Source organism: Schistocerca piceifrons, chromosome 7, assembly GCF_021461385.2.
Source record: "Schistocerca piceifrons isolate TAMUIC-IGC-003096 chromosome 7, iqSchPice1.1, whole genome shotgun sequence".
Classification (NCBI taxonomy): Eukaryota; Metazoa; Arthropoda; class Insecta; order Orthoptera; family Acrididae; genus Schistocerca; species Schistocerca piceifrons.
This window is the reverse complement of record NC_060144.1, coordinates 513,975,007-513,988,559: the sequence shown is the minus strand read 5'-3', so window position 1 is coordinate 513,988,559 and position 13,553 is coordinate 513,975,007. Positions and strand designations below refer to the sequence as shown.

Here is a 13,553-nt window from a genome sequence, read left to right as displayed (position 1 = left end):
GTACCTTTTTGTAACACCCTGTATGTAGATAACAACATACAATAACCATAATATGCTAATTTTTATGTTGTATGAAGTGCTAGTGTTGTAACATCAGTGATATAAAGTATTGCTGTTATAAACAGTGACGAGAAACTGCGCGTCGGAGGCAGGTGCATATCGAGCATAATGCAGTGCCGTAAACAGCCCAGATACTTTTCTGCAATTGTTTCAATTTTTATTGTTTTTTTAGATATAGAAAGCAGAAGTATAAACACGTATACGACGACGTGCCGAAAAGTAATGAATTAGAATTTTTTCTATGAAAACTCTTAAAGCTTTTTAATTGAACCAAACGTGATTAACATTCTACATTTTTGTCCTCCATGTCCACATACTTGCAGTGCTCTGCGAGAAGGCTCTGAATTGTAGCTTTTAACATGGAAGTGTGTATCTTAAGTAAGTCGGTGCATGAGAAACAACATGTAATCCAGTGCCGAATTCCAAGAGTTCGTCCAGAGCACCCACTCCTTCAGCATGACAATGTCCGTCCACACACGAGCTCAGTGACATCTGCAACAATCCGACGCCTTTGCTTCACTGTCATCGATCATCCTCCATAAAATCCCGACGTGGACCCATCAGATTTTCATCTGTTTTCAAAACTTAAAGAATACCTTCGAGGAGTTCACTTTGATGGTGATGAAGAGAGGCAAATAGAGGTGAGTTTGTGGCTCCGTCAACAAGGTGAAACATTCTACAGTGATGGTATCAACAAACTGATGTCTCTTTGGGAGAAATGTGTTCGTCGCCAGGGTGATTATGTTGAGAAATACGTATGTATACATGAACAATAAAGACGTAGAATGTCAATAACGTTCGTTTTACTTAAAAATCCGTGAGTGTTTCCACATAAAAATTCAGTACGCCCTCGTGGATATATGCACTCATATCTCATATTTTTATACCATTATCTCTCTAACTGTTACTCTGTGCCCATAGCACCCTTATTTTGAAGAAAGCGTAAAATGTCTCTAAACTGAAAAAACTCGTCTATCTCGTACTCATTATTATTTTTAAATTTTCATTTTCTCTTATTAACTAGTACATGTAGATATATTTTCCGTATTGGTTCAAATGGCTCTGAGTACTATGGGACTCAACTGCTGTGGTCATAAGTCCCCTAGAACTTAGAACTACTTAAACCTAACTAACCTAAGGACAGCACACAACACCCAGCCATCACGAGGCAGAGAAAATCCCTGACCCCGCCGGGAATCGAACCCGGGAACCCGGGCGTGGGAAGCGAGAACGCTACCGCACGACCACGAGATGCGGGCTATTTTCCGTATTAATATTACTTCTAACACATAACTATTTTTACTGTTAATCATTATTACAATTATTATTATTATTATTATTATTATTATTATTATATTGACGAATTCTCGCCAGAAATGGAAGACGTTAAGCAAATAACTCTATCAACTTTTCTTTGGCTTCTTATTGTTCTTCCAACATGCCATCATTGTTTCCGAAAAGGCTTGTTTACGCTCATCCGACCACTTTGGTCTGCACTGTGTTTCTTTTGGTTGCTCTGATATCACTTTCCATTTGTCTACTTCGTGTATGAAAGTGTCTCTTTCTAGGATGTTGGCAGGTCTTATGTTTGCATTATTTAGGCCCTTTCGAATTTCATCTAGCCAAGGTGTGGAATTCTTAAGTGAGGTTACATAATCTATTATTCTCTTCGTCGGTTGAGATGGCCAAAGAATGTTATTCGCTTTTTCGTAATATCAGTTTCGATGTTTGAGAACTTTTCTGTTGCTTTGATTGTAGTCTATAACCGTCTTGGGTAGGTCTTCCTCCTAGAATCTTCCTTATGATCTTTCTCTCTTCTTTTTTGATATCTACAAGTTGTTGTTTTCTGTTAAGGGTTAGTGTTTCACTTCCGTAGAGAATTGCTGGCTTTAGGACAGTATGGTAGTGTCGAATTTTTGCCCATCTTGACATTGATTTTTGTGTTGAAGAGGTTTTGCGTTAACCCTAATCCTTTTTTAATTTTTGGGAGTTGATGTTGCAGTTCGATTTTTTTCAATACATGCCGGTTCGATGAATTCTCCAAGGTATTTAAAGTATGGGACCCTGTTAATTTTACTATATTTTGTTTTCAAGCTTTCAATTTCTGTTTTTGAACAAAAGAATTCGGTTTTCTCAAATGAAATTTGTAAACGTACTTTTTCTGCACGTTCCTTGATTACTTCCAGCTGTTTCACTGCAGTCTGCTCATCCTCTGTTAGTATCTCCAGGTCGTCCGCAAATGTAAAATATGGTATGTAGAGGTTATTTTTGGCAACGCCCAGTCGGATTGGCTTCCAAACTCCACATTTCTTGAGTTCTTTCTCCCATTATTCCATAACTTTTTCTACAATTACGTTGAACAGAATAGGAGAGAATCCATCACCTTGTCTCACACCTGTTTGAATGTCGAAGGGTTCTGAGATCTCTCCCATGAACTTCACTTTAGATTTCGTGCCAATTAATGTTTGTTTTATGATTTCTCGTGTTTTGTAGGCTAATCCCCTTTCTTCTAAAATTTGGAATAGTGTGGGCCTTTTCATTAAATCTTATGCTTTTCTGACGTCTGCAAATGTGCATACTACAAATTTTTGTCTGAGAGCTCGCATGTTGAGTATGGTTTTGAGGCTGAAAATTTGCTCAGGACACGACCTGTTCATACTGAATCCTGCTTGATATTCTGCTACTCTGGGTTCTAAATGCTGCTGTGTTCTATTCAAGAGACAAGCTGATAGAATTTTTTAGGTGACTGGTAATGGAGAGAGCCCCCTATAATTTTTTACATCTGATTTATTACCTTTTTTATGTAGTGGATGAATCTGAGCAATCTTCCACTCATCCGGGATTTTTCGGTTTGCAGAGGTTCTGGATTATTTGAGTAATTTCTTTGAGTGAATTTGGGCCTAAATTCAAGAGTTCTGCTACAATTCCGTCCCCTCTAATGCTTTATTGCTTTTAAGTTTCTTGATGTGCGCATAAATTTCTTCATGTGTTTGGTGGTGACATTTCTGGCTGCTCTTTCGGCAATCTCTCTTTGGATTGTGGACAATTTAAAAGCTGTAAAAAATTTGGGGCTAGTACTTAGTAATTTTCTTTATTTGTCAGGGCCAATTTACCATCTTGTTTTCGAAAGCACAGGTTTTGTGGTGAGTACCCTTTGATCTGGTTTGCAAAGCTCTTACAAAAATCGTATGTATTGTAGTTTTTGAAATTTTATTCGACTCACTGCAGTTGCTCACTGACATATTTTCGTTCAATTTGTCTTAAAATCTTGGAAGTCTGTTTGCGCATTTCGAAAAATTTCTTCTGTGTTTCTTCTGACTTGTGACAATTGTAATTTTGAAATGCCTACCTTCTTTCTTCTAGTGCGTTCTCACATTCTTGATTCTACAAAGGGTGTTTTGCTTTTTTATAAAGAGGGATCAGATCTTTTGCTGTTTTGATGATTTTAGTTTGAAATTTCTCCCAATATTCTGCGTGTTGTTATTCCCATTTTTCATTGATTTTGGAGTCTTTGATGTTGTGTGAATCAAATTTGGGGAAATAAGGCGTAGTTTTTGTTTGTGTGTTTGATTCTTAGGATCATTAGTCGATCGTTGCCGGATTTCACATCTTTTATTGAGTCCAGCACTTTTTTGCCAACAATAAAGACCATTCCAAATAGTGCTCCTCCTTTGCCAGTTTTCTTGTTTGTTCCATTCTGTAATTATTGTAGTCTATCGTTTATGAACCTGTATTTCGTGTTTCTTGCAAGGCGAGAATTTGAATTTTCTGGTTTGTGAGTTCTGTTATGAGACTGTGTAATTTTCCTGCTTGAATAAGAGTCTGAATATTGAAAGGGCCCATATACCTGTTTCTTTTTCGTGGACGTTCACCAGAGCACTCCGACTTGCTCTCTCGTATAAGTCCAACCTCCCCAGAATCCGAGTGCTTGGTTGCCACTTTGGAGTGGGTGGTTTGTCCACCTAGGGTAATTGTTTCATTACTTGTACGAGTCATGTTTCCTTTTCATCAATTTTCTAGCTTTCCTAATAGTGTAGAACTAGGGATTGTTAGTTCCTGGAGCATGTTTACAGCCGCACCTCCTGGTGAACAAACGCTGACCATACTATCATAATTATTTATTTCCTTTCTCAGACGTTATGTCTGGTAAAAATGGAAAGTGACGCGGACCTTGATCAAGCGTGACTTCCTTTTAACTGTACGGTATATGTTACATTGCATTTAGGAACTTTCGGGTAATTGAACATGTATCAATAATTACAGATTTCTGTAGTTGTATATATACGTTTGGATGTAGCTGTATTGCGTTGATGTACTGGTGGATATTGTGTGGTATGACTCCTGTAGTCGATAGTGCAATTAGTATAATGTCAACTTTATCCTGATGCCACATGTCGTTGACTTCCTCATCTAGTTGCATGTATTTTTCAATCTTTTCTCCTGTTTTCTTCTGTATATTTGCTGTATTGGGTATGGATATATCGATTATACGTGTTAACTTCTTCTTTTTATTGGTGTGTATGATGTCAGGTTTGTTATGTGGTGTTGTTTTATCTGTTATAATGGTTCTGTTGCAGTATAATTTGTATTCATCATTCTCCAGTACATTTTGTGGTGCATACTTGTATGTGGGAACGTGTTGTTTTATTAGTTTATGTTGTATGGCAAGTACACTCCTGGAAATGGAAAAAGGAACACATTGACACCGGTGTGTCAGACCCACCATACTTGCTCCGGACACTGCGAGAGGGCTGTACAAGCAATGATCACACGCACGGCACAGCGGACACACCAGGAACCGCGGTGTTGGCCGTCGAATGGCGCTAGCTGCGCAGCATTTGTGCACCGCCGCCGTCAGTGTCAGCCAGTTTGCCGTGGCATACGGAGCTCCATCGCAGTCTTTAACACTGGTAGCATGCCGCGACAGCGTGGACGTGAACCGTATGTGCAGTTGACGGACATTGAGCGAGGGCGTATAGTGGGCATGCGGGAGGCCGGGTGGACGTACCGCCGAATTGCTCAACACGTGGGGCGTGAGGTCTCCACAGTACATCGATGTTGTCGCCAGTGGTCGGCGGGAGGTGCACGTGCCCGTCGACCTGGGACCGGACCGCAGCGACGCACGGATGCACGCCAAGACCGTAGGATCCTACGCAGTGCCGTAGGGGACCGCACCGCCACTTCCCAGCAAATTAGGGACACTGTTGCTCCTGGGGTATCGGCGAGGACCATTCGCAACCGTCTCCATGAAGCTGGGCTACGGTCCCGCACACCGTTAGGCCGTCTTCCGCTCACGCCCCAACATCGTGCAGCCCGCCTCCAGTGGTGTCGCGACAGGCGTGAATGGAGGGACGAATGGAGACGTGTCGTCTTCAGCGATGAGAGTCGCTTCTGCCTTGGTGCCAATGATGGTCGTATGCGTGTTTGGCGCCGTGCAGGTGAGCGCCACAATCAGGACTGCATACGACCGAGGTACACAGGGCCAACACCCGACATCATGGTGTGGGGAGCGATCTCCTACACTGGCCGTACACCACTGGTGATCGTCGAGGGGACACTGAATAGTGCACGGTACATCCAAACCGTCATCGAACCCATCGTTCTACCATTCCTAGACCGGCAAGGGAGCTTGCTGTTCCAACAGGACAATGCACGTCCGCATGTATCCCGTGCCACCCAACGTGCTCTAGAAGGTGTAAGTCAACTACCCTGGCCAGCAAGATCTCCGGATCTGTCCCCCATTGAGCATGTTTGGGACTGGATGAAGCGTCGTCTCACGCGGTCTGCACGTCCAGCACGAACGCTGGTCCAACTGAGGCGCCAGGTGGAAATGGCATGGCAAGCCGTTCCACAGGACTACATCCAGCATCTCTACGATCGTCTCCATGGGAGAATAGCAGCCTGCATTGCTGCGAAAGGTGGATATACACTGTACTAGTGCCGACATTGTGCATGCTCTGTTGCCTGTGTCTATGTGCCTGTGGTTCTGTCAGTGTGATCATGTGATGTATCTGACCCCAGGAATGTGTCAATAAAGTTTCCCCTTCCTGGGACAATGAATTCACGGTGTTCTTATTTCAATTTCCAGGAGTGTAGTTGACGTATTATTTTTGCTACATTGTCATGTCTTCTGGTGTATTCTGTATTTGCTACTATTGTACATCCGCTTGTGATGTGATCTACTGTTTCTATTTGTTGTTTGCGAAGTCTGCATTTATCTGTTGTGGTATTGGGATCTTTAATAATATGCTTGCTGTAATATCTGGTGTTTATTGTTTGATCCTGTATTGCAATCATGAATTCTTCCGTCTCACTGTATATATTGCGTCTTGATCGATGTGTGGCTGTGTTAGATGATACGGGTGCTTGCCATGTAGTGTTTTCTTTTTCTTATTTACTTTCTTTGTATCTGTTGATGTTGTGTGATCTAAAGGGTTGTAGAAGTGGTTATGAAATTGCAATGGTGTAGCCGATGTATTTATATGCGTGATTTCTTTGTGTATTTTGCTAATTTCTGCGCGTTCTATAAAGAATTTTTTAAAATTGTCTACCTGTCCACAATGTAGGTTTTTTATGTCGATGTCATTATTATTATTATTATTATTATTATTATTATTATCGTTATTGTTGTTTTTTGTTGTTACTGTAGCGAAACGCAGCTTTGTAATCAATTAAAATAAGTAACAATTTCAAAAAACGACCTATCATGTAAATATTTATAGTAGGTCTTAAGAAAGTAACAGACAAATAAATGAATAAATATTAAATAGTAAGTAGTAACTTATCTAATACACCGGGTTGGAATTGCTCCAGGACCTCCAGAGTCGTGTTGAAACACTGACACATATCTCTGCACATTTGCATACGTAAATTAGCAGTGCGGCATTTGATGACCAAGTGTTGCGTGGTCCGCAGTTCGAGTCCCAGGACGTGCTGGTGCCGTGGCACCGGCCGCAGCAGCTGAGCACGCCCTCGCTGGAGCTGACGTCGACGACGACGACGACGACGTCCGAGGAGGAGGAGGGTCCGCCGCCCTACCACGCCTACACTCAGACCTCGGACAGCGACTCCTGCCGATCGCACAGGTGAGCACAGAGTCTCCTCAAGGCGTTTACTGCTCAGAGCAGAGACCACTCAACTCTCGCCGCAAAAAAGGAATCTGATAGACAAAACCTATTAGCAGTTAGAGCTTCCGAAAGAGTGGAAGTACGTACAGCCTACAACAGTTTTCACTGTTAGATTCTGCTGAAAGATCAATCAGAAAATCCTCGGGAGTTATGATCATACATGAAGTTAATGAATGGGTCCAAACCTTCTATTGAGTCTCTCGTGGGTTCGTCTGGCGCCCAAAATGAAATCTGCAGATAGACTCACATATTTCACGTTCGGCATTCAAAAATGTGTTCACGCTAGAGGCTACTAGAGTACCAGTGCTTTAGCCCACCCGGTTGGCCGTGCGGTCTAACGCACGGCTTTCCGGGCGGGAAGGAGCGCCTGGTCCCCGGCACGAATCCGCCCGGCGGATTTGTGTGGTCTGGCCAACCGGCCAGTCTGTGGATGGTTTTTAGGCGGTTTTCCATCTGCCTCGGCGAATGCAGGCTGGTTCCCCTTACTACGCCACAGCTACACTATGTCGGTGATTGCTGTGCAAACAAGCTCTCCACATAAACGTACACCACCATTACTCTACCACGCAAACATAGGGGTTACACTCGTCTGGTGTGAGACGTTCCCTGGGGGCCCACCGAGGGCCGAACCGCACAATAACCCTGGGTTCGGTGTGGGGCGGCGGAGGGGTGAAGTGGACTGCGGTAGTCGTCGTGGGTTTGTGGACCACTGCGGCTGTGGCGGGGACGGAGGCTCTCCGTCGTTTCTAGGTCCACGGTCAACATACAATACACTACAATACCAGTGCTTTACTGTCGCACAGAATCACAGATGGGAGATATCAATATTAGCACCCCGAGTATTTAGAAGTATTAAGTTTACTTAAAGAGGACAAGACACCAGGCAGTGGCGGTATTACAGATAGATATTACACAGCGGAATTTTAAGGGGCAGTCAAATGAAAAACAGACAGATGGAAAAAGTAAGCAAAGTGAGGACTCACCTCTTGTCAAGATTGTTTCTAGTAGGCTGCATAAGTTTCACTGCGTAGCCCTTATACCTCCTCCATTCAGTCTCGATCTCCCCCAAATGATTCCATACTCTTGGAGCCCTGAAGAAAGACAGTCAATTTGCTTCGGATGAAGAGATACACGTCTTAGTACTATCAAGGTTCCGTAGATAACAGCAAACATTTTTGCATGAAGGCACTGACCATCTTCTCTCATATTAAGGATAAATGTATTAACAGTTACGGCGATTACGTTTGAAATAATAAACAGTTTATTTACTTTCTTTCATGTGTCTCGTTTTCATTTGAGTGATCCTTACAGATTCCTTAGTTAATTCTGGTTCTCGCAGGATAGCCGGCAACTAATTTCATGCTTTTGGCCGTGCAGATGTTTCAGCATCTCAGTGACACTGGGGTATGAAACCTGTTGCCATACAAGCTTTGCCTTCTATTTAACCCTCAATGTTCCTTGCTAGTCCCATACTTGAATAATACATGGTGCGGCGCTTAAATCCGGACAAATGAAACTTTTTTTAAAAGCAAATTTATTGAAACAAAATACAAATGAAAATGAAAATTCTTTTACATGTAAGAAGTGGTATCTATCAAGAGTAATATTACTCTATGTAATCGACTTCAGCCTCAATGACCGCCTCCAATTTTGTACTGAAGCGATCGCACCCACTCTTTAAAACAACGCTGTCCATATTTGCGAATGGTGCTTCGATAGCGGTGCGTAGAGATGCGACATTGGGGTGCCTCGTCTTATTGGTAACTCTTTCGACTACGTTCCAAACATAGTAGACGAGAGGGTTCAAATCCGGGGTATTCTTGGGCCAGAACATCTTTCACCATAACATGTCAACGTTATCCGACAGCCAGTTGTGGTCTAAATGTCACATATGAGGTCTTCCTCTGCCATCCGACGCATTGTTCGCTTGCTGACATTCAACAATGACGCCAAATTCCTCATCGATTGCCCCGAATCCTCCAAAATCAGCGCCTGTGACTTTACGATGATTGCCGCAGTTCGTGACACGCGTTTCCTCGAATGAGGTTTCCTCCCTGGGTTGGCTTCTCCGAAGTATTATTCTTGGCCACAATATTGTAAACAATCAGTCAGGGGACGAACGCCCAGAGCGAGGAATTTCGATGATCGTGGCTTTTCGGTTGTGCTCCGCACTTGTCCGGAGCACAACCATTTTGAGGTTCTGACTGTTTAGTCGATGCTTATGGCTTTCAAGAACGGCAATCGCTACCTCCGGCGGAACTACGACATGGCGGGATAGTCAAATTGAAATTTGTCCGGATTTAAGCGCCGCACCCAGTATTCCTCGACAAATCGCCTGAGCCTTTTGTATATAATCTTACTCGCGGCATTTTACCAATACCCTACCAATGAACCGAAGTCTGCCACCTCCTTTACATATGACAGACCCTATGTGATCCTAACGCTTGATATCCCTCAAATTGTTACACTCGGGTATTTGTACGAACTGACTGATCCCAATCGTGACTCATTCATATGATTGCAAAACCCCGTGTGTGTAAGTAAACTTAACGGAATTAGAATTAATCATGAAACAGGTGCGTTCTTGAGACTCAGTGCTGAAATTAACGCACGCAACGGATTTACTAACGCTATAAATTATTTTGGCAGTAGCAGTGAATCTTAAGGTGATGAATGGACATAATATTTGTCATTGAAAAGAATTAAATGTAGTAAGAAACGTAAGATTCAAATGTATTCTATGGTTTATTATTAAAAAAGTATTGTAATTATAAAGCATTCAAAACAATTATGCAATTATCAAAGTCACTACGACTTACTTTCCAGCGGCAACTGCATAACTAATACAGTCAGGTGGCAAAGTTAGTCGATGGCGTAGAGTTGCTTCATAATCCAGCATCTACCCTTGTGGAATGTGTTGCAGCCTGACTGTATGACAATTACAGTCACTGCTTTTCTGACTCAAGAATGAAAGAATTCAAAAGATTTGACATAGCACTTACACACATGGGACAGTGAAACATATCACTAATGTGACTACAAACTCTTCCTTGTCCTAATATGACGGAACTGAAGGCGACACTCACCCCATAACACGAGCCTCCCTGCGTTCGACGCTGCGATCGGTCTGCTGAGAACTCGAATACTGGACCCAGTCAGTTTCTCCAGCTGCGTCTGCATAGCTCCGATCTGTTCAGCTCCATGCCCTACGACGTAAAAATTTGCATGCTCCCTTCCTCCCACCAATAAAACCCGACCACCAATACACTCCAAAGTTACTGCAGCCCGAAAATCGCGTAACTGCTTCTTTAACAAAATATCCCATGAAGAAAAGATGATATGACAACAAGCCAATGAACTGAATTTCATCCCCTCTTCTCTTAAGAATATCCCGCTAAGTGTTACGTTCTCCTGATTGTTCAAAATGTTCAAATGTGTGTGAATTCCTAAGGGACCAAACTGCTTAAATCATCGGTCCCTAGACTTACACACTACCTAAACTTAAACTAAGAACAACACATACACTCATGCCCGAGGGAGGACTCGAACGTCCGGCGGGAGGGGCCGCTCAGTCCGTGACATGGCGCCTCAAACCGCGCGGCTCTCCTGATTGGTATCACACCAGTCGCCACACTCTCAAACACCAGCTAAGCTACCCTCAGATTACAGATCCTGAGAAACGCAAAAACATTGCCCACAAGGCTAGTAGAGAACTCTGCAGCAACTTCTGAGCTTTAGTATGTCAGAGATGCTGTACCATGTGTTTTGGAAAGCCGGGAAATCTTTCTCTGCTGATTTATTTCTCTTAATATGATACCTGCGCCTGCGTCCCTCTGTCAGAGTCCCCTACTGCAGAACGAATGCTTTTAGCTCACCAATGCAACAAACAGCACAGTAGCGTTTACGGTGCAACACTTCTCACTGAAGCAACTTTCTCCCCAACAAGGCGAGATGGATCTACCTGCCGCCCTCTTGCCTTATAGCTCGACAAAAATCACGTACCCTCCGAATTCCGGGGATCGTTTCGCCAAGCCCCACTAATAGACATCTGCCCCATATTCACAACACTCCCCGCTTCCAAAGCTCGCCCATAAAAGCAGTTTGATGTAGTCAGCAACATGTTAGATTACAGAATGTTAAAAAGAGGAAATGAAATCAATGCTTAAAAACAGTGTAATCTTATTAACCCGACTAACGTAACTCAGCCTCCCCCCAGGTGCATTATTAATGATAAATAAACGAAAAGAGAAAATCCGAAGGATATCGTGTTTTTATGTTCTGTGAAGCGTACAATATTACTTTTCTGAACATTCATAGCAAACTCTCCGTCATTTCATCACTTCCGAATCTTATAAAGATTCTTAATGTTCGCAGTCCTTTTTTCAGACAGTACTTCATTAAAGATAACAGCTAATAAGCAAAAATATCACAAGTTACCGTAAATACTATCAGTCACTAATATACAAAATAGACAGCAAGGATCCCAACACACTTCCGTGGTGCGCAACTGAAATTACTTCGATATCTAAATCTACATATTCTATGCTCTGCAAACTACTGCGAAGAGCGTGGCGAAAGATACGTGCCATTCTACCAGTTACTTGGGCTTTTTCCCATTCTATTCACGTATGGATCACTAGGAGAGAAATTGTTCAAGCTCCTCTGTGCGAGCCGGCCGGAGTGGCCGTGCGGTTCTAGGCGCTACAGTCTGGAACCGAGCGACCGCTACGGTCGCAGGTTCGAATCCTGCGTCGGGCATGGATGTGTGTGATGTCCTTAGGTTAGTTAGGTTTAATTAGTTCTAAGTTCTAGGCGACTGATGACCTCAGAAGCTAAGTCGCATAGTGCTCAGAGCCATTTGAACCATTTAGAGCTCCTCTGTGCGTGCTGTAATTAATCTGATCTTGTCATCACGATCCTTATGGGAGCGGTGCACAGGGGATTGTAGTACATTCCTAGGGCCATCGCTTAAAGTTGGGTCTAGAAGGAAGTAGGTTTTCACGGAATAGTTAGCGTCTTTCTTCAAGCGCCTACCAGCTCAATCCCTTCAGCATCTTCAAGACATTTTTAAACGGGTCATTCGTCTATGAACCACCATCCAAGATATATTACATCCGCCCTACCAAGATATCCTCAGTCCAGTCATAAATTTTGTTTGATAGCCCATATGATAACACTTTCGTTATTATCGACGTTAGTCTTGGAAACTGGCAGCATAACCTGCAGAGAGCCGGTGGTGATGGAAAATCTGTAAACTCACCTTCAGTTATGCTGCTTGTTATCTCAATACGTACTCCTCTAGCCACTAGACAGTGCATGGCGGAGTGTACATCGTACCAATTTTATTCTCCATTCGCGTATCGAGTTAGGGGAAAATGACTGTATGCCTCTGTATAAGCACTAATCTCTTTTCTCTTATTCTCATGATCCTTACGCTAGACAGGCATTGGTAGCGGCATAATTATCTCACAGTGTCCTACCCATTAGCTGAACGGTCAGCGTCTTGGACTGCCACGCATGGGGACCCGGGTTCGATTCTCGGCTGGGGTGGGAGATTTTCTCCCCTCAGGGACTGGATGTTGTGCTGTCCTCACCATCATTTCATGCCCATTCTCTTCTGCACCTGGCGGCCGAACTTCGCGCCTGGGAACTACCGGCCACTGATGCCATACGATCATTTCCATTTTCTTTATCTCACAGTGTTCTCAAATAAAGGTCTCTAAATTTACCCTGCCAGGTTTTGCAAAAACTACGCCATCGTCCTTCCAAGAACACATAAAGGTAATTTCTGACAGTGGAATCGTAATCGCTAAGGCATCAAAAGTCATTTCCTATTGGCAGGAATCGTCATTCTGGAACACATCTGATATTTCACATCATCTAAGGACACTGACGATCTTAGAAGTAAATGAAGCAGAAACAACCGGTGTCACCGTTATCAGAGTCTACGAATGAGCAGCACATCTGATTTTCTTCGATACAAGCGATGCCATTGCCTAGCACGGAATGCGCGTGTAGCTTCTGGATAAGCCTTCACTCATTGTGTCATTTTCAGTACCGAGATCTATAAAAACTGCAGCAGTGACTAGTTTTTTCTCATGCCCGTTTTCGATGTATAGTACAATGTTAAGCGCACATCTTCCCTGGTCCAAATCCAGTTTATTCTGAAATGATCTTTTCGTCCTCATGTGATGAAATCCTAATCAGTATCATTCTCTCAAAGACTTTACACAAGTGGCACAAAAGCGAGATAGTGGGAAAATTCTTTGAATCTGAGGGTTCTTTCCCTAACTTGAGAGCAGCTACAGCGTGTGCCGTGCTGAGTATGCATACGTAGATGCAGATATTCATAAACGTTAAATATTT

At 43.1% G+C, this 13,553-nt stretch overlaps 1 protein-coding gene across 1 annotated transcript in view; it reads left to right on the top strand.

The window, feature by feature from the left end:
* LOC124709057 overlaps positions 1-13,553 on the top strand; it is a 205,149-nt gene that overhangs the window by 15,952 nt on the left and 175,644 nt on the right. The window contains exons 3-4 of the mRNA XM_047240705.1: positions 6,976-7,145; positions 10,724-10,736. Of these exons, the coding sequence (XP_047096661.1) occupies positions 6,976-7,145; positions 10,724-10,736 (183 nt within the window). The remainder of the gene's footprint in view (positions 1-6,975; positions 7,146-10,723; positions 10,737-13,553) is intronic.